Source organism: Bos indicus, chromosome 11 (assembly GCF_029378745.1).
Source record: "Bos indicus isolate NIAB-ARS_2022 breed Sahiwal x Tharparkar chromosome 11, NIAB-ARS_B.indTharparkar_mat_pri_1.0, whole genome shotgun sequence".
In the NCBI taxonomy this organism is placed as follows: Eukaryota; Metazoa; Chordata; class Mammalia; order Artiodactyla; family Bovidae; genus Bos; species Bos indicus.
This window is the reverse complement of record NC_091770.1, coordinates 73,057,601-73,077,493: the sequence shown is the minus strand read 5'-3', so window position 1 is coordinate 73,077,493 and position 19,893 is coordinate 73,057,601. Positions and strand designations below refer to the sequence as shown.

General features: G+C 40.3%; 2 protein-coding genes across 6 annotated transcripts in view; one reads left to right on the top strand and one right to left on the bottom strand.

Moving 5' to 3' along the window:
- The window catches only part of HADHA (hydroxyacyl-CoA dehydrogenase trifunctional multienzyme complex subunit alpha), a 42,428-nt gene extending 27,701 nt beyond the window's left edge, over window positions 1-14,727 (bottom strand). The window contains exons 1-6 of the mRNA XM_019970586.2: window positions 14,512-14,727; window positions 9,137-9,178; window positions 8,973-9,043; window positions 7,557-7,690; window positions 2,261-2,399; window positions 1,173-1,292 (exon numbers count right to left, since the gene is read on the bottom strand). Of these exons, the coding sequence (XP_019826145.1) occupies window positions 1,173-1,292; window positions 2,261-2,399; window positions 7,557-7,690; window positions 8,973-9,043; window positions 9,137-9,178; window positions 14,512-14,578 (573 nt within the window). The 5' untranslated portion in view covers window positions 14,579-14,727. The remainder of the gene's footprint in view (window positions 1-1,172; window positions 1,293-2,260; window positions 2,400-7,556; window positions 7,691-8,972; window positions 9,044-9,136; window positions 9,179-14,511) is intronic.
- Window positions 14,728-14,827: 100 nt separating this feature from the next.
- HADHB (hydroxyacyl-CoA dehydrogenase trifunctional multienzyme complex subunit beta) overlaps window positions 14,828-19,893 on the top strand; it is a 30,257-nt gene continuing 25,191 nt past the window's right edge. Inside the window, exons 1-2 of one of the 5 annotated variants that reach the window (XM_070798996.1) lie at window positions 14,840-14,964; window positions 15,366-15,604. In XM_070798996.1, coding sequence (XP_070655097.1) covers window positions 15,595-15,604 — 10 coding nt within the window. In that variant the 5' untranslated portion in view covers window positions 14,840-14,964; window positions 15,366-15,594. Of the gene's footprint in view, window positions 14,965-15,013; window positions 15,190-15,365; window positions 15,605-19,893 lie in introns of those variants that run through there. The other 4 variants (XM_070798998.1, XM_019970592.2, XM_019970593.2 and 1 more) reach the window with 4 other exon arrangements.

The window sequence follows — 19,893 nt, the reverse complement described above, 5'->3', positions numbered from 1 at the left end:
GTAACTTATAGTTTTAGAAACCTCCACTTGAAGTGAAAACACCTTTGTATATTTTAATTCAGTATGTAGGATTTCTGTCTTATGGATTGATAAAGTGGAGAAAAAAAATTCATGTTTTCTAAAATTGTACAATTATGTCATTTTGAGTTTCTTCTCTATCATTTGTATAATATTTAAAATTCCTACAATGGAATTAGTAGAGACTTTGAGAAACTTCATTGTGTTGAAAATGTCTTTAGAAAGGATCTCAGACTTGGGATTTCCCTGGTGGTCCAGTGGTTAAGACTCTGTACTCTCAACCTGTGCAGGGGGCCCAGGTTCAATCCCTGGTAGGGGATGGAAATGCCCCCCCGCTTCCAGCAATAACAAAGAAACTCAGCTATATTTTTTACACACATATAGGCATATTCATTCTTTCAATAAATCCTCTTGACAATTTCTATGAAGAAATACACACTATTTAATATCAGAATGAATACCATAAGCTTTCCCATTTTTGTGTGTCCAACTCATATCAACTTCTCTCCAAAGAGCATTTCTGTGGAGTGATTGCTGTTTTCCTGAAGAATCTATAGTGCCAGAGGCTATGAGGTTCAGGTGGTCCTCATGTTTGATGTTAAGATTGCTCTGCAGCCTCCAGGTCTCACTGTCCTTCCCCTTCTTAATAATTCAAAAGCCGGATGGGTCCCTTTGGGTTTTATAGAATACAATGAGATCGTCCAGGGACTTCCCTGGTGGTCCAGTGTTAAGACTCTGCACTTCCACTGTTGAGGGTTTGATCCCTGGTCGCTGAACTAAGATTCCACATGCTGTGCAGCCAAAAAAAAAGGTCTGTCTCTTATAGTTATCGTGAGATAAGATACAAGGATCTGAAAAGCTGATAAGATTGTACTGTGCAGAGAAGGAACAAATTAAACTGTTAGGTTTCAGAAAGCAAGACATGTATGTTATTTATCTCTTCCCTTCTTTAGGGACTAACAAAGGCCCGTGATCAATCATCTTGATTAAGGAATTAAAAAAATAAACAGACATTAATCTCATATATTCATATTTTATTTGGTTTATAAATTTTACCATGAGTACACATACAATACCTTCTGTACAAGAGGAAATAGATCAAATGGATATATAGGACTGAAGATCTCAAGTTCACATTGAGATCTTAAACTCACCATCTTGGGCAGCCTTTGTGTGGCTCCTGCTCCTGGTAAGATTCCCAGCAAGACCTCAGGGGAACCCAATACTGTTTTCTTATCTTTTGTTGCTATTCTGTATTGGCATGAAATGGCAAGCTTCAAACAAATGAAGGAAAATTAGAATGTTAAAAAACTTAGTTTTATAGCATCTTAGGATATGTGAGGGTCTAAAAATTACTTATAAGGCAGGAATGTGCCCACAGAATTTCTTAGGCTGGCATTTGATGCTTTCTAGAATTTACCTTTCTGGCTTCCTTCATTTGTCTTTCCTAAGTTATTAAACTCTTTTAGGGCTACAGATCCCCTTGATTATCTAAAAACTATGGAAATTTTCAATAGAGAAATGCACATACAATTATCTCAGGTTTAGAAGCCCTATACCCTATAAAGACTCTTCAGTCAACAAGTAGGCCTACTTATGGTATCCTAATTAGGCTTTGTTATCCTTGTCTTTGTTCACATCATGCCACATGTGGAATGTTTTGCCACTGTTTTCTCGTTAATCAAATTCTGCTTATCTTTTAGAACCAGATACAGCTTTCCTTCATTAATCTGTGAAAGTGGCTAGTATAGAGCTAGTATAGAACCCAGCACGTGATAAATGCCCAAAAAATGTTCTTTTTTCCCCGCCTCCTTCTTTTCTATGTGTTCCAGTCTGGTAAATATCTCTTCTCTCAGACCTTGTGTTATTTATCGTCTTTACTACACACAGAACACACGACATACACTATATGCTGTCTTAACTAAAGTAGCTCAAGAGCATGAACTGCACTTATGAATTTTTGCCTTGCAAACTTGAACAAGGTTTTTTATATTTGAAAGGGAACTTAGGGATCCAGTTCAACTCTTCTTAATTTATAAATGAAAACGTGCCACTCTGATTTGCTTGCTCAGTGCCATGAGACTAAGACTAAAAACCTATCCAGAAGTTTAATGACTCAGAAAAAGCTGACTCGCCCTCAAGAGCTTTTCTTAAGGCAAAACAGTGGCCTAAAGGTTTGCAGCTGGTGGATCCCAACAATGAGCTGGCCCGCGTTTCGATGACTCTGGAAGAAATCTGTTACCTCAAGTCCTCCTCCTAAGCAGGATCCATTGATGGCAGCCACGACAGGCTTTGTGGACTTCTCAAGTTTCTCAAACATTTTCTGTGCTTCTTGTGATATTTGTGTTACTTCTTGAGAGGTCGTACAAGAATTTAACATGCTGTAGTAAACATGAAAACAGAGAACAGAAAAAAAAAAAAAAAAACTATAACTCACTTTGTTCAGTACTTCATCCACCATAACCTTATTGTACCATATATCAATATTTGGTAGTGAGTCTTCAAATACTCAGAAGTTTAAGAAGAATGATTTTGTCTCAGATAGCACTAATATCAGTGACATCATCTCTCTACAAAATTCAGGGAACATGAACAAAACATGGTGAATAATTTATATCTGCTTTGATAGCAAATCATTAGATTACAAATCTTCTGGTAAATATTTTCATGATCAGATTAAACATTTTAATTATCAGTAGCTTTCAGATTGAACATCAGTGGAAATGACAGAGAAAAAAGCTTCTCTTACAACAATGTTTCCTCAACATCCTTTAATTTCAGTTTCCTTCATTTGCTACTTAACTGTTTCTGAACACATTTAAGCTGTGGGTTTTTCATTTTGATCAAAGATAACTGATTTCCTGTCACATTTCCTGTGTGCTGGGAGTGGCTCAGCTAGCCTCACAGAAGCTGCAAGTACTTTCCTAAGGATTTAGGTGGCTACTATTAGGTACATCAATGTCTTGCTAGGCTGGAATAACCAAGGCAAAAGAAAAAGTCCTTGATGTAGATAACTCTGCTTTTTTCAAAAAATAAACAGAATATTTATAAATTTCTAATTACTGTACATAAACAAAGAAGAGTATACAATATTCAGTTCAGTGGTGTCCGACTCTTTGCAACCCCATGAACCTCAGCACACCAGGCCTCCCTGTCCATCACCAACTCCCGGAGTCTACCCAAACTCATGTCCATTGAGTCGGGGATGCCATCCAACTGTCTCTGCCATTCCCTTCCTGTCGTCCCCTTCTCCTCCTGCCCTCAATCTTTCCCAACATCAGGGTCTTTTCCAATGAGTCAGCTCTTTGCATCAGGTGGCCAAAGTACTGGAGTTTCAGCTTCAGCATCAGTCCTTCCAATGATCACACAGGACCAATCTCCTTTAGGATGGATTGGTTGGATCTCCTTGCAGTCCAAGGGACTCTCAAGAGTTCTCCAACATCACAGTTCAAAAGCATCAATTCTTCGGTGCTCGGCTTTCTTTATAGTCCAACTCTCACATCCATACATGACCACTGGAAAAACCACAGCCTTGACTAGATGGACCTTTGTTGGCAAAGTAATGTCTCTGCTTTTTAAAATGCTGTCTAGGTTGGTCATAACTTTCCTTCCAAGGAGTAAGCGTCTTAATTTCATGGCTGCAATCACCATCTGCAGTGATTTTGGAGCCCAAAAAAGTAGTCAGCCACGGTTTCCCCATCTATTTGCCATGATCTTAGTTTTCTGAATGTTGAGCTTTAAGCCAACTTTTTCACTCCCCTCTTTCACTTTCACCAAGAGGCTCTTTAGATCTTCTTCACTTTCTGCCATAAGGGTGGTGTCATCTGCATATCTGAGGTTATCGATCTTTCTTCCGGCAATCTTGATTCCAGTTTGTGCTTCCTCCAGCCCAGCATTTCTCATGATGTACTCTTCATATCAGTTAAATAAGCAGGGTGACAATATACAGGCTTGACATACTCCTTTTCCTGTTTGGAACCAGTCTGTTGTTCCATGTCCAGTTCTAACTGTTGCTTCCTGATCAGCATACAGGTTTCTCAAGAGGCAGGTCAGGTGGTCTGGTATTCCCATCTCCTTCAGAATTTTCCACAGATTATTGTGATTCACACAGTCAAAGGCTTTGGCATAGTCAATAAAGCAATAGATGTTTTTCTGGAACCCTCTTGCTTTTTCGATGATCCAGCGGATGTCAGTAATTTGATCTCTGGTTCCTCTGCCTTTTCTAAAACCAGATTGAACATCTGGAAGTTCATGGTTCACGTATTGCTGAAGCCTGGCTTGGGGAATTTTGAGCATTACTTTACTAGCATGTGAGATGAGTGCAATTGTGCGGTAGTTTGAGCATTCTTTGGCATTACCTTTCTTTGGGATTGGAATGAAAACTGACCTTTTCCGGTCCTGTGGCCACTGCTGAGTTTTCCAATTTGCTGGCATATTGAGTGCAGCATTTTCACAGCATCATCTTTCAGGATTTGAAATAGCTCCACTGGAATTCCATCACCTCCACTAGCTTTGTTTGTAGGCCCACTTGACTTCACATTCCAGGATGTCTGGCTCTAGGTGAGTGATCACACTATCATGATTATCTGGGTCATGAAGATCTTTTTTGCACAGTTCTCCTGTGTATTCTTGCCACCTCTTCTTAATATCTTCTGCTTCTGTTAGGTCCATACCATTTCTGTCCTTTATTGAGCCCATCTTTGCATGAAATGTTCCCTTGGTATTTCTAATTTTCTTGAAGAGATCTCTAGTCTTTCTCATTCTATTGTTTTCCTCTATTTCTTTGCATTGATTGCCGAGTAGGGCTTTCTTATCTCTCCTTGCTATTCTTTGGAACTGTGCATTCAAATGGGTATATCTTTCCTTTTCTCCTTTGCTTTCGCTTCTCTTGTTTTCACAGCTATTTGTAAGGCCTCCTCAGACAGCCATTTTGCTTTTTTTGCATTTCTTTTTCTTGGGGATGGTCTTGATCCCTGTCTCCTGTACAATGTCACGAACCTCCATCCATAGTTCATCAGGCACTCTGTCTATCAGATCTAGTCCCTTAAATCTATTTCTCACTTCCACTGTATAAACATAAGGGATTTGATTTAGGTCATACCTGAATGGTCTAGTGGTTTTCCCCACTTTCTTCAATTTAAGTCTGAATTTGGCAATAAGGAGTTCATGATCTGAGCCACAGTCAGCTCCCGGTCTTGTTTTTGCTGACTGTATAGAGCTTGTCCATCTTTGGCTGCAAATATAGTCAATCTGATTTTGGTGTTGGCCATCTGGTGATGTCCATGTGTAGAGTCTTGTGTTGTTGAAAGAGGGTGTTTGCTATGACCAGTGTGTTCTCTTGGCAAAACTCGATTAGCCTTTGCCCTGCTTCATTCTGTACTCCAAGGCCAAATTTGCCTGTTACTCCAGGTGTTTCTTGACTTCCTACTTTTGCATTCCAGTCCCCTATAATGAAAAGGACGTCTTTTTTGGGTGTTAGTTCTAAAAGGTCTTGCAGGTCTTCACAGAACCGTTTAACTTCAGCTTCTTCAGCGTTACTGGTTGGGGCACAGACTTGGATTACCGTGATATTGAATGGTTTGCCTTGGAAACGAACAGAGATCATTCTGTTGTTTTTGAGATTGGATCCAAGTACTGCATTTCAGATTCTTTTGCTGACTATAATGGCTACTCCATTTCTTCTAAGGGATTCCTGCCCACAGTAGTAGATACAATGGTCATCTGAGTTAAATTCACCCATTCCTGTCCATTTTAGTTCGCTGATTCCTAGGATGTTGACGTTCACTCTTGCCATCTCCTGTTTGACCACTTTCAATTTTCGTGATTCATGGACCTAACACTCTAGGTTCCTATGCAATATTGCTCTTTTCAGCATTGGACCTTGCTTCTATCAGCAGTCCCATCCACAGCTGAGTGCTGTTTTTGCTTTGGCTCCATCCCTTCATTCTTTCTGGAGTTATTTCTCCATTGATCGTCACTATCATATTGGGCACCTACCAACCTGGGGAGTTCCTCTTTCAGTATCCTATCATTTTGCCTTTTCATACTGTTCATGGGGTTCTCAAGGCAAGAATACTGAACTGGTTTGCCATTCCCTTCTCTAGCAGATCACATTCTGTCAGACCTCTCCGCCATGACCCGTCCATCTTAGGTGGCCCCACACAGCATGGCTTAGTTTCACTGAGTTAGACAAGGCTGTGGTCCATGCGATCAGATTGGCTTGTTGTCTGTGATTGTGGTTTCAGTCTGTCTGCCCTATGATGCCCTCTCTTAGTGCCTACTGTCTTACTTGGGTTTCTCTTACCTTGGACATGGGATATCTTCACAGCTGCTCCAGCAAAGTGCAGCTGCTGCTCCTTACCTTGGATGTGGGATATCTCCTCACAGCCATACTGAACAATGTTTAAAAGTATACAAGTACCTTAAATACAAATTATTAAGCCAATAATGCTGGCTATCATTGCCTAAACTTCAAAGAATCATAAAACAAATACCTATTTTTTACAGAATTAACAACTGTCAACATTTTAACCCGTTAAACAAACACTAAGATACCATCTCTCCTTATTTTTGCTTTAAAGTGTAAAAAAGTTATATATACATATATTATATCATGAAAAAAAGAAAGAAAATATTAGCTGTATTGGTAAAGTATTCTCTGACCTCCTCAAGTTCTATCAGCTACTTCGTTTACCCTGAAACATCCATTATCATATACTTGCAGTACAATCTTCAGACCAACTGTGTATTTGTATCCATAAATAATACAGAGAAGTATTTTATGTGTTGTTTTAAAATGTTTACATAAACTATATACTGTACCAAATATTCTGCAAGTTGCTTTTTTTAATTTAACATATTTTTGAGTTCTAACATTATGCTGTAGATCTAGTTAGATCCTTTGAATTGTTTTTATAGCATTTTATCTTAAGAATATTCCACATTTACTTATCTATTACCCTCATGACTGACATTTAGTTTGTTTCAAATTCTTCACTATTGTAAATTACACAGGACTGAACATCCTTATGCATGTATGGGTCCTAAAAAACAAAGGATGGGATTTCTCCAGCATACATACCTAGAACAGATTATATGATACATGTATTTTCAGTTTTACTAAATTTTATCAAATTGTTCTCCAAGGTGGCTATACCAATTTTCAGTCCTAGTAACACTCAACTTTTTCATTTTTCCAAGTCTTTGCTAACATCATATTTTCAAACTTTTAAATGTTTGCTGGTCTGACAGATAGGAAAAAAAGGGCATCTCATTGTTAGTTTGGTTTTATAGTAATTATTCTACTCAAATACTGCTCCTTGAACTACTTTCAACTTCTTTAAAGAAAGGCTGGATTCAGTCTTATAAGGTTTAAGCAACAAGTCTCTATCAACTTTATTTATATTCATGAAAATAACACAAAAAGTAACTTTCAGAGAAAATTTACTTCTACTTTCTTTTCAAATGAGAAATGATAAGGCCTAAAAAACATACCTTTAGCCAAGATAAAATGTGATTTCAAATTTTCTGAAACTTACTTCAGATCAGCACCTGCAATGAAGCAGCCAGGCTTTGTTGAGATAAGGACGGCACTTCTGATCTGACTGCTAGACCAGACTTCATTCATTACTTCCATGAACTCTGAATGCAGTTCTTGACTTAGAGTATTCACCTGCCAAAGGGAAATACACATAAATCTAATGGTTTAAATTTGATGTAGTAGACATACAAATCACCACCCAAGGCTATTTTGATTACAGGAAATATATTTACCCAGGAGAAATACACTGTTAAAAGAAATAGGGAAATAAACAAACCAACATGCCAGCAGCTATTTATTCAGGTGCTTTGGCCAATGCCTCCCTCTAAAAAATAGTTCTCCTTAAAGGAGGAACTCATAGTCCTAAGAGTTTGAATCATATGCAGGCTATAAAGTAAGTCTACATTTATCAGCATGGAAAAAAATTTGTATAATGTTAAGGGAAAAAAAGAATCAAAATTAGACAAATAGTATGATCTTAATTTTTAGAATACTGTTTGCTGAAACTAGATTAAATGTTAAAAGTGGTTATCTTGGGGTTTGGAGTATGAATGATTGTTATTTTCCTCTTAATCGCTTTCAAATGTCCAACCATAGGCATTTGTTATATTTGTGTTCAGGAAAAATGCTTAACTTAGAAAATACTGAAAAAATACCGTAAGTCTGAATCACTGCTCAGTAAATGCCAACCTCACTCTAGAGAGGGGGACTGGCTCTTACTTTCCTTAATTTGTGTTAGATGTTAATTGCTTGCATCTAGGTCCTCCTACTTCATTTAGGTCTCTGGTAACAAGATTTCTGAAACAGGAAATCTTTACAGCAACTTTAGGTGGGGGGAAAGCATGAGCTCCTCAAATATAGCTTTTCTTGGCAAAAGATTGGATTAATGCTGCATATTTTGTTGAAGTTGCCAAAAACAAATGAAGCCCCATTTTGAGTGGAATTTGATTTCTGATAACATGAATTGCACCAAGTCATTCAAGGCCCTCAGGAACCTTAATGACATTTAACTCAGTCAACTTACTATGAGTAATGACTCATGTCAGGCAGGTTAAGAAAGTTGACATAAGAACCTCATAGTTAAGACAAGTAGGTCAATTTTAATTCTTATAAACAAAGCTTGCACTTGGCTTCTTATCTAATAAACTATCTTATAATTCTACAGTGTAACAGAAGGCATGTATTAATCCTTGATGTTAATCTGATACCTCTACAGTGAACTAGAAATAATTCTTAAACAAGGATGTCTGCTGCAGAAAACTGCATCCTGTGGGCAAGTTCTCAAACTCTATCAAAACTGTAAACTCATGTGACAAGATTAGCGTCAAATTAGTGGATTTATTTCTCTGCCATTCAGGAATGCGTTAATGAATGCAGTGAGTAGAAATAAACTGCAGTGAATTAAATTAGGTACCTTTGAATTGGGTGAGTTAATTCGAATAACTGCCACATCCCCTCTGACTCCATAGTTAATATGGGTTCTGGCTAAAAAGAGAAGGAAAACTTATTTGTAAACATGTTTATGGCTAAATAAGTATAAAAAGCAATGAAAGCATGTCACTGAGAAATCAAACTTACTCAGCAAAGCAGAGGACCTTGTAAAACTGCGGCAAATATAACCTGTAAGGAAACGTATTTCACAATTAATTATTTTCAAAACAGAATTTCTATTTGTTGCTTGTTGTTCAGGTGCTAAGTCGTGTCCAACTCTTTGCAACCCCCATGGACTGCAGCATGCCAGGCTCCTATGTCCTCCACTATCCCCTGGAGTTTGTTCAAATTCATGAAATTCATGAATTTCTATAATACCTGCTACATATAACAACGCTGGAGTTTACAACAACAAGAAAACCAAAATTAGAACAAAGTGTTCCAGATCATTATTGTGACTATTACTGTATCTTTTTTGTTTCAATTATCAGGTCATATGATTACCTGGATACTAAATGTGGTAGTTGGAATGGCCTCTCAAGGATGTCCATGTCCCCAGAAATTGAGTATGTTAGGTTATATGGCAAACGGAGATAAAGGATGCAAATGGAATGAAGGTGGCTAATTTGCTGACCTTAATACAGGGAGATTAGCCTGGATTATTCAGCTATACAGTGTAATTATAAAGGAGCAGAAAAAGGCAAAAGAACCAGAAGATGGCAGCATGAGAACCCACTCTGCTGGCTATGAAGAAGTCAAAAAATGCAGGCAGCCTCTGGAAGCTAGAAAAAGCAAGGAAACAGATTCTCCTTTAGAGCGTCCAGAATGAACTCAGTCCTGCCAATACCTCTGATTTCAGCCCAGTAAGACTCATTTCTGATGTCCATAACTGTATGATCATAAATTTGTATTGTTTCAGATGCTGTTTGTGGAAATTTAGGGCCACAATAGGAAACAAATACACTAAGACAATAAATAATCTATTGATACAAAGCAATCTGTAACGTCAGTTCCAAATGCATTCCAAAGGTATCTCAAGCACATTCTCCAGCCGGGTCCTCTTGCATTTTTATGGAGAGATGGACTTCCCAGTGTCATGAAGAGTAAAATCAAGGCGCATCAGAGACTCCGCAAGTCTCTCCATCCTGCAGTTCTTTAAAGGAGGGGAAGAGAAGGCACAGAAAAGCAGCAGCTTTGTACTGCCTTAAAGGCCAAACGACGTGCTATTAAAGAAAGAAAACTGTAGATGGTGCCAGAACCACAGCGGGGTGATCACCGGTTCTGTCTGCATTTTTTTCTTTAAGCAATCCAAATCAGTACTCACAGGGCAAAGACAAAGGACCTGAGAGTCCCAAGCCTTGGGTTCAACCATCAAGTTTACCATTCACTAGCTGTATGGCCATGTATAAGTCTCTTAGAGCATTTCAGTGTTCTTACAAAGATAGAAGTAGAAGTGATGTAATGATTATAACAGTACCTGTAAATCAAAGTGCTACACTAAAGTAAATTAAGATAGGAGAAGCCAGCCATCTCCTCAATCTCCAGTGCCTCTGTTTCACTAATGATAAACTTCCTTTTGCTTTTCCATTATTTGCAATCTGTATCATCTGTATTTATCACTCTTCCTTTTTTATATCTGTATCAGTTCAGTTCAGTCGCTCAGTCGTGTCTGACTCTTTGCAACCCCATGAACCGCAGCACACCAGGCCTCCCTGTCCATCACCAACTCCCGGAGTTCACCCAAACCCATGTCCATTGAGTCGGTAATGCCATCCAACCATCTCATCCTCTGTCGTCCCCTTCTCCTCCTGCCTTCAATCTTTCCCAGCATCAGGGTCTTTTCAAATGAGTCAACTCTTCTCATCAGGTGGCCAAAGGATTGGAGTTTCAGCTTCAACATCAGTCCTTCCAATGAACACCCAGGACCAGTCTCCTTTAGGATGGACTGGTTGGATCTCCTTGCAGTCAAGGGACTCTCAAGAGTCTTCTCCAGCACCACAGTATTGCAGTTTCACAAAGCCTTATTTTGAGATTCTGCCTACAACAATCTTTCCCTTCCCTGCCCCAATTTTTATCTTTATTACTCACTGTTTGGTTCTCTAATCATTGCATCTGTAGCAGCTGTTTCCCTCAAGTAAATTGCAATCTCCTCCAACATCATCTCGGAGTCATTCATTGTGCAACTAAAGTCTAGTGCAGTCTAACAGAACTGCTCCAGGCACCCAGAGTGAGCAGCAAGGTAAAAATCCCTGTCTCTGTGGAGGAGGTGAAAATAGGTTTGGCATGAAAAGAGAGTTTGCCAATAAACTAAACATTCTGTGGGGGAGAAACCAGGTAATAAGCAATTATAACTAGAACAGGGTAAACTGAATTAGTGAGTGTGAATTGATTAGGGATGCAGGGTGGGAGAGGTGAGGTGGAAAGATAGACAAAAGACAAGAAACGTAAATATGTTAGAAGATACGCACCTAAGAAAAAAAAGAAAATAGAGCAGGTGGAGGGACAAGGGTTGTAATTCTGAAGACTAAATATCGGAGACAACTTGCCTTTGCGCCACCCCCTGCCCCACACCCATAGAGACATACACTAAATCAAGAGATAAAAAAAAAGAGAAAAATCACCAAATATACAACCATATCTGAACTGGAAAACAATTCCAAATCACAATAAACTAAATTAAGTTGAAATACAGGGTAGCTTTGTTTTCAGAATACAGCCTTACTCACTAACCTAACTAGGAAAGCTTACTTCAGAGCAGCTGGGTGAACTTTCACCCATATTTCCCACACCAGCAAAAGAGAGAGAACCCTTTACTCTACTTTTTAATCATTTTAACTCAAGAAGATACCTACAAGACCTAATACTATAGCAGTGGAGAGAGCTGGATTATGCTGATACATATTTCAAATATGAACGTGTTACTATGGTTGTTAACAATTAACAGTTTTTCTCAATATCTAGTCCTGGTGAAGGGACAGGATTATGTAAGTAAGAGTCAAATTTAAATATACACCATCTGCTAAGATATCTGCCTTCAATTCATTACCTGAGAAATTGTTCTACTACTTATGTAATTAGGAATTTGGATTAGAATAGGAGTGGGGGGTAGAGAATAAGAGTGGGAATTAAGATATTTTGATCAAGATGTGATCTTCATTTGATAGTCATACTCAGAATTATAGCACTCATGCAGGAATGGGTTAAAACTTCAAGAAGTACAAATCAGTGTGAAGAATTTTAATCATCCATCATTAAATATCATAGTCTCATTAAAAGTCTGGCACTACCTAGGCACAGACTTTTAATTAGTGTTAGTCTTTTCAGTCTAAATGGCAATCCAAGTATGCAAGTAATTTTAAATTCACTGTCTAGGCCTTTTTTTTTTTCAAAATTTATACATTGTTACTAAAAGGGGCAATAACTAATAAGTCATATTTTCTTTAAGAAATTTTAAATTAATTTTTATTAGAGTACAGTTGATTTATCAACACAATATTGTCTTAGTTTCTGCTGTACAACAAAGAAATCAGTTATACACATACATGTATCCACTCTTTTTTAGATTCTATTCCCATATAGGTCACTACAGAGTACTGAGTTCCCTGGGCTTTATAGCAGGTTCTTATTAGTTATCTGTTTTACATATAGTAGCATGTGTATGTCAGTACCAATCCCCCAATTTATCTTTCCCCTCAGCCATATTTTCTTACAGGTTAAAACAGAATGCAAAATATAGATACACATATGTGTATCTATATTTCTATACAAAAAACATAGAAAAAGTAAGCTTGTAACTTTATCACACATGCACAATGTAAAAATTACTTTAAAAAAGTCTCAGATATATAAAATCATAATTCTTCAGGGCAGGGAAGAGTTAATAATAGCTAATATTTATTAATAATAATAGCACTTACTCCATGAAAAATTGCTTTACACCTAAAATACGCCCTTTAAAGCTCACAAGATGGTATTATTCCCCATTTCACAAAAGAGAAAACAGACATAGAAATGACTTGCCCAAGGTCACCAAAGGGTAAGGTCACCAGTGGGTAAAAGGCAGAGCCAGATTGAAACTGAGAAGTCACACTCCAAATCTAATGCTTTTAATTGCATTACCTTAAAATCAATGAAACGGAAGTTCAAAAATATACATCTGATAATTTTAAAGTGTTAAACCAAAAATGTGGAAAACAATCAAACTGTCAGGTAACATGACTGAATACTAACTGTAGGTATGTGAGTAGTAAGAGAAAGGGTGATTATTTTTTGCTTAACCCTTTCCCCCAATCTTTGCAACATTTCAATTTTCTGTAGTGTTATGACAGGTATGCACACACATACAGAGCAGTCCCGTGGAGACTAAAAACATTGGTCAAAATAACAAAGCAGAAAAGGTTCAAACATTCAAAATTAGTCCCTTACAGTAAAGGAACGCCTCTAAAAACAGCATACAGTGATTCAGAAGGAGGAAGGCATTTTATAAATTATATTTCTAATTAAGTAACCGATATTAAGTACAACATGCAACAAACAGTCACATTTCACCTTACAGATTTCAGACAGAAGGAAAATGCTTAATTTTCCACAAGCACCCACTTTAACTCTTTCACTGCCAGTTTGAAGAGAAAAAGACAATACAGCTAATGCAAGCTAACTGGGTATAGTCAGAAACAAGGGTAGAAATAGTTGGTAAAATTATCTAACATCTTGTTCTTTAAGATACAAGGTATCTGCATTTCTTTTTAAAGTGCTTCTTCTGGAAAGTTGCAGAATCTGCCTCTTGAAATTCTACATATTATACATTCACACTGGAATTACTGGAGCTGCAAAAGTTCAGCTTCCTGTTGAAGCGTGCTACTGCTAAGTCACTTCAGTCGTGTCCGACTCTGTGCGACCCCATAGACGGCAGCCCACCAGGCTCCCCCATCCCTGGGATTCTCCAGGCAAGAATACTGGAGTGGGTTGCCATTTTCTTCTCCAATGCGTGAAAGTGAAGTCGCTCAGTCGTGTCCGACTCTTAGCGACCCCATGGACTGCATCCACCCAGTGTGGTAATAGGTAAAAGGTTGTGAGGGAAAAGCGCAGGGAATGGCAGTCATTTGCAAGACTGGTTAATTTCATACAAGAAGTAAATAAGATGCTCCCCGTTAGAGGCAAGGTGCAGTGAAGCACGAAGATGTGACAGATTGGACTGTCCTTGTTCTCTTAGTCCTCCCAATCCAGTAGGGACAGGTTCAAGGCCATCATTAAAGAAACTAAGAGGAGACCTGCGGAAAATGCCAGACCGGGTGGACAAGACTCAGAGACGTTAGGGGCTACGAAGCCTGAAACAGCTGCAGGACTCAAAACGAGAGAGAAAATGTCAGTCGCTGCGCCAGGGAATGAGACCGGGTCTCAGAGCAGCATCACTCCCCCTCATCCAGGGCCGCGGCAGGGAGGTGGCAGCCATGGGGAGACGCGGCTCCCGGGTCTCCGCAGTTCTGTCCCGGGGCCGTGGGGTGCCTTCAACCAGGCCTCACCTGAGCAACGGAGCGTCCTGGAGGCAGTAAAGCGGCTGAGGCTGCCAATTGCTCGAGAGGCCACCATCTTGAGCGGGAGCGGACGAAAGTGGAAAGCCCTTCAAGTGCGGGCAGCCGAGTAGAGGACTTTTCTTCCCTCAGGCTGGCATTGCCCAGGCGCCCGACGTACTGCCTGACTGAAAACCCGCGACTGAAACCCCGATGGCGAGTTGCCGCCGGCTCCTTAACCTTGCCCTTCGCTTCCGGCTAACGCCCCGTTAGCCGAAAACAAAGGACACTTTCTTCGCAGGGAAGGAAGAAAGCTCAGAGAGGACAGCTTTCCGGATTTTCCAGTCAGGCAGCCGGCGGGCAGGCAGGGAAGCCTGTGAGGCCCCGCCTCTTGGTACCCGTCGGGTCCTGTCATACGGGCGGGAGCCTTGCCTGCAGCTGGAGACTCAGCCGACGAGACCTAAGGTGAGAAGGGGCGTGCGCTCGGCTACCGCCTGCCCTTTCTCCGGCGGGGTCCGCGCTCGGCTACCGCCTGCCCTTTCTCCGGCGGGGTCCGCGCTCGGCTACCGCCTGCCCTTTCTCCGGCGGGGTCCGCAGTTTCCCGCCTGCTACGCCTGTGCCCCCGGCCGCCTGGCCTCCACTCCCTGGAGTTCGAGGGAGCGGAAGGAAGTTTCTCAGTCGGGGTCTCCGGTACGAGTGCAGTTTGGGCAGTAATTTGGCCTAGCGTTCTGTCTGTAGCTCCGAGCAACGATGTCGCCTATGCCTTTTAATTTATCACCGCAAGTTAACTAATTTGTGTGTGTGTGTGTCGGTTAAAAGCGCTGGCCTGTGTTCCAGTGGTGTTGTAACCCCTATTTTGCCTGTAGGCAGGTCGGCGGCTATTGAGAATCGCAACAGGGCCAGGAGTATTACCCCTTTTATAAAGCTTTCGAGGGTGAATCTCGGTTGTGTGGCTTTTTTGGAACTCGATTGTCAGAGGAACTGAGGCATTCCTGTGTCCGGCTCCGACAGCCAAGGCTCAAGATAATTTTCTCATTCAGGAGGGAACCGAAGATCATCTGGTCTTTCATCTCCTTCACTGCATCGGTGAAGCCCATGAATCAGAGTGAGTCAGTTTACCCATGGCCACAGGTGGTAGCCTGTGTCTACTAACTTCTAGTCAAGAGCTCTGCACTACATGATAGCTGTTTTTGTGCTGGAGAGAGACGCTTGAGCCCTGGAATAAATTAATTGATTCCAAAAAGTGATGTTGAGGACCCTCTAGGTCGTTTCACCGCCATCTCATTTAATCCTCACGATCCCCAAATTGTTACTTAACGTTTTGTAGGTAAAGTTTGGGGGGCATGGTGATTTATATAAATTACTTGCTAGGTGGCAGAGCCAGATTCGGGCATAAATTTGTGCCACTTTTCACCAGATTGTTCCTCAGGAGAGGGAGAAGGAAGAGGCAGGGGGAAATGGCAGGGAAGTTGAGACTGAATTGAGGAGTATGGGAAGAAGAGAGGTTTCTGTTTAAAGCTCAAGTCAAATGGTGAGTCTTCCATCACTGAGCACGTTAAGCAGAATCTGGATGAGCAGTGACCTCTTAATTTACAAGAAAGGATTCTTGATGTTCAACAAAGGCCCTCCAACTTATAAGGTTTTTACAGTTCAAAGCTTGTCCTGCCCATGCAATGCTTTTTCATTTAATTCAGTGTAGTACTTATTGTTTAGATCAGGAATGGCAAACTTTTTCTGTAAAGGGCCAGGTAGTAAATAGTTTAGGCTTTATAACCCACATTGATCTCTGCCATATATTCTTTGTTTTATTTTGCTCTACAACTCTTTAAAAATGTGAAATCTATATTAGCTAGAGGCCCATGGGTTGTAGTTTGCCAGCCCCTGATTTAGGTCACTGTTTGACTCTCTGACTTTTTTGTTTCTTGTACTCTGAGCAAAATCATAAGCTCCATCAAGGACAGAAATGCTATTTTTCTCATTGTAGCTTTCATAAAGGGGAACTAAAGACCTTTATACCATCACCTACTGATACTAATAGCGAGCACAAGTATAACTCTTTATGGAATATGAGTTTTAACCCCTTGTTTTCCATGTTACAAATGTTTTCTCTGAATCTATTGTTAGCCTTTTAACTTTATTTTAGTATCTTTTACTGTGTAGATATTTTAAATGCTTATTTAATCAGATTTTTTAGTTACTTTCCATTATGGCCTCTGGGTGTCATCCCATATGTTGGAAACCTTTCCCCATTTAAGATTATAAAAATATTCTCTGATATTTTCTTGTAGCAGGTTAAAAAGTATTTATTTAGATTAATCCATCTGTAATTTGTACATACAGTGTGAGCTATGGATCTAATTTTTTTCCAAGTGGTTAGACATTTCCCCAGAAAATCTATTGAGTAAGTCATCTTTCTCCCACTTATTTGAAATGTTTTCTTTATTATATACTAAGTTCTCATACACATGAGTATGCTTCTGAACTTACTACATCCTGTTCTGTTGATTCAGTTCAGTGCAGTTGCTGAGTCGTGTCTGACTCTTTGCAACCTCATGGACTGCAGCACGCTTCCCTGTCCATCACCAATTCCTGGAGCTTACTCAAACTCATATCCATTGAATTGGTGATGCCATCCAACAATCTCATCCTCTGTCGTCCCCTTCTCCTCCTGCCTTCAATCTTTCCCAGCATCAGGGTCTTTTCCAATGAGTCAGTTCTTGGCATCAGGTGGCCAAAGTATTGGAGTTTCAGGATCAGTACTTCAAATGAGTATTCAGGACTGATTTCCTTTAGGTTCAGCACTGTTTAATTCCTGGTGCTTTGTAGAAAGTTTTGATATCTGTTAGAGCAAGGTGTCCCTTTTTTTATTTTCTTCACTGTTTTCATGAATTTTATTTCAAAATAAGCTTTACTTAAGGAGACTTGTTTGCTATGACCAGTGCATTTTCTTGGCAAAACTCTATCAGTCTTTGCCCTGCTTCATTCCATATTCCAAGGCCAAATTTGCCTGTTACTCCAGGTGTTTCTTTACTTCCTACTTTTGCATTCCAGTCTCCTATAATGAAAAGGACATCTCTTTTGGGTGTTAGTTCTAAAAGGTCTTGTAGGTCTTCATAGAACCGTTCAGTTTCTTCAGTGTTACTGGTTGGAGCATAGACTTGGATTACTGTGATATTGAATGGTTTGCCTTGGAAACGAACAGAGATCATTCTGTCATTTTTGAGATTGCATATAAGTACTGCATTTCGGACTCTTTTGTTGACCATGATGGCTACTCCATTTCTTCTGAAGGATTCCTGCCTGCAGTAGTAGATATAATGGTCATCTGAGTTAAATTCACCCATTCCAGTCCATTTTAGTTCGCTGATTCCTAGAATGTCGACATTCACTCTTGCCATCTCTTGTTTGACCACTTCCAATTTGCCTTGATTCATGGACCTGACATTCCAGGTTCCTATGCAATATTGCTCTTTACAGCATCGGACCTTGCTTCTATCACCAGTCACATCCACAGCTGGGTATTGTTTTTGCTCTGGCTCTATCCCTTCATTCTTTCTGGAGTTATTTCTCCACTGATCTCCAGTAGCGTATTGGGCACCTACCAACCTGGGGAGTTCCTCTTTCAGTATCCTATCATTTTGCCTTTTCATACAGTTCATGGGGTTCTCAAGGAAAGAATACTGAAGTGGTTTGCCATTCCCTTCTCCAGTGGACCACATTCTGTCAGATCTCTACACCATGACCCGCCCGTCTTGGATTGCCCCACGGGCATGGCTTAGTTTCATTGAGTTAGACAAGGCTGTGGTCCTAGTGTGATTAGATTGACCAGTTTCTAAAATCACTGCAGATGGTGACTGCAGCCATGAAATTAAAAGATTCTTACTCCTTGGAAGGAAAGTTATGACCAACCTAGATAGCATATTCAAAAGCAGAGACATTACTTTGCCAACAAAGGTCCGTCTAGTCAAGGCTATGGTTTTTCCTGTGTTCATGTATGGATGTGAGAGTTGAACTGTGAAGAAGGCTGAGTGCCGAAGAATTGATGCTTTTGAACTGTGGTGTTGGAGAAGACTCTTGAGAGTCCCTTGGACTGCAAGGAGATCCAACCAGTCCATTCTGAAGGAGATCAGCCCTGGGATTTCTTTGGAAGGAATGATGCTAAAGCTGAAACTCCAGTACTTTGGCCACCTCATGTGAAGAGTTGACTCATTGGAAAAGACTCTGATGCAGGGAGGGATTGGGGGCAGGAGGAGAAGGGGAGGTCCGAGGATGAGATGGCTGGATGGCATCACTGACTTCGATGGACGTGAGTCTGAGTGAACTCCGGGAGTTGGTGATGGACAGGGAGGCCTGGCGTGCTGGGATTCATGGGGTCGCAAAGAGTCGGACACGACTGAGTGACTGAACTGAACTGAACTGAAGGAGACTTGTATTCCAGACTCAAATGGCATCAAATGTTGCTTCTGGATAAAGTGGTCCTCATCTCATGGGCCAGTTTGTGTATTCCTGGCCAGAGTCGTTGAACATATACAAGCTGGTGAGCTGGTGAGAGGTTGGACTCCTCTTTTCAATCCATATATTTGATAAACGTGATTTTTTTTTCTTTTTGGAAGCCACAGGACATCTCTTTTTAGCCTATGAAGACCTAAGAGAAATTAAATAAGGCTTTTATATTAGCTATTGCTGTATAGAGTTGGACCACAAAGAAGGCTGAGCACCAAAGAATTAATGCTTTCGAATTGCGGTGCTAGAGAAGACTCCTGAGAGTTCCTTGGACTGCGGGGAGATCAAACCAGTCAATCCTAAAGGAAATCAACCCTGAATATTCATCGGAAGGAATTTTCATTGGATGCTGAAGCTCTAATACTTTGGCCATCTAGTGGGAAGAGCCCATTCATTGAAAAAGAGCCTGATGCTGGGAAAGATTGAAGGCAAAAGAAGAGGGTGGCAGAGGATGAGATGAGATTAGATAACATCCTCGACTCAACAGACATGAATTTGAGCAAACTCTGAGACGTTGTGAAGGATGGGGAAGAATGGCATGCTGCAGTTCATGGGATCTCAAAGAGTCAGACATGACTTAGTGACTGAACAACAAACAATTGTTGTGTAACAAATTACTCCAAAATTTAGTAGCTTAAAACAATAAAAATTTGTTATCTCATACAGTTTCTGAGGGCCAGGAATCTGGAGTGACTTGGCTGGGTTGTTCTGGCTTTGAGTTTCTCATGAGGTTGCAGTCAGAATGTTGTCCAGGCTTGTAGTCATCCGAAAACTTGTCTGTGCTAGAGGATCCACTTCCAAGCTCACTCACATGACTGTTGACAGGAGTTGTCATCCTCCTGCCTCATCATGAGAGCCTCTTTGTGGGGCTGTTCCTGACATGCCAGCTGC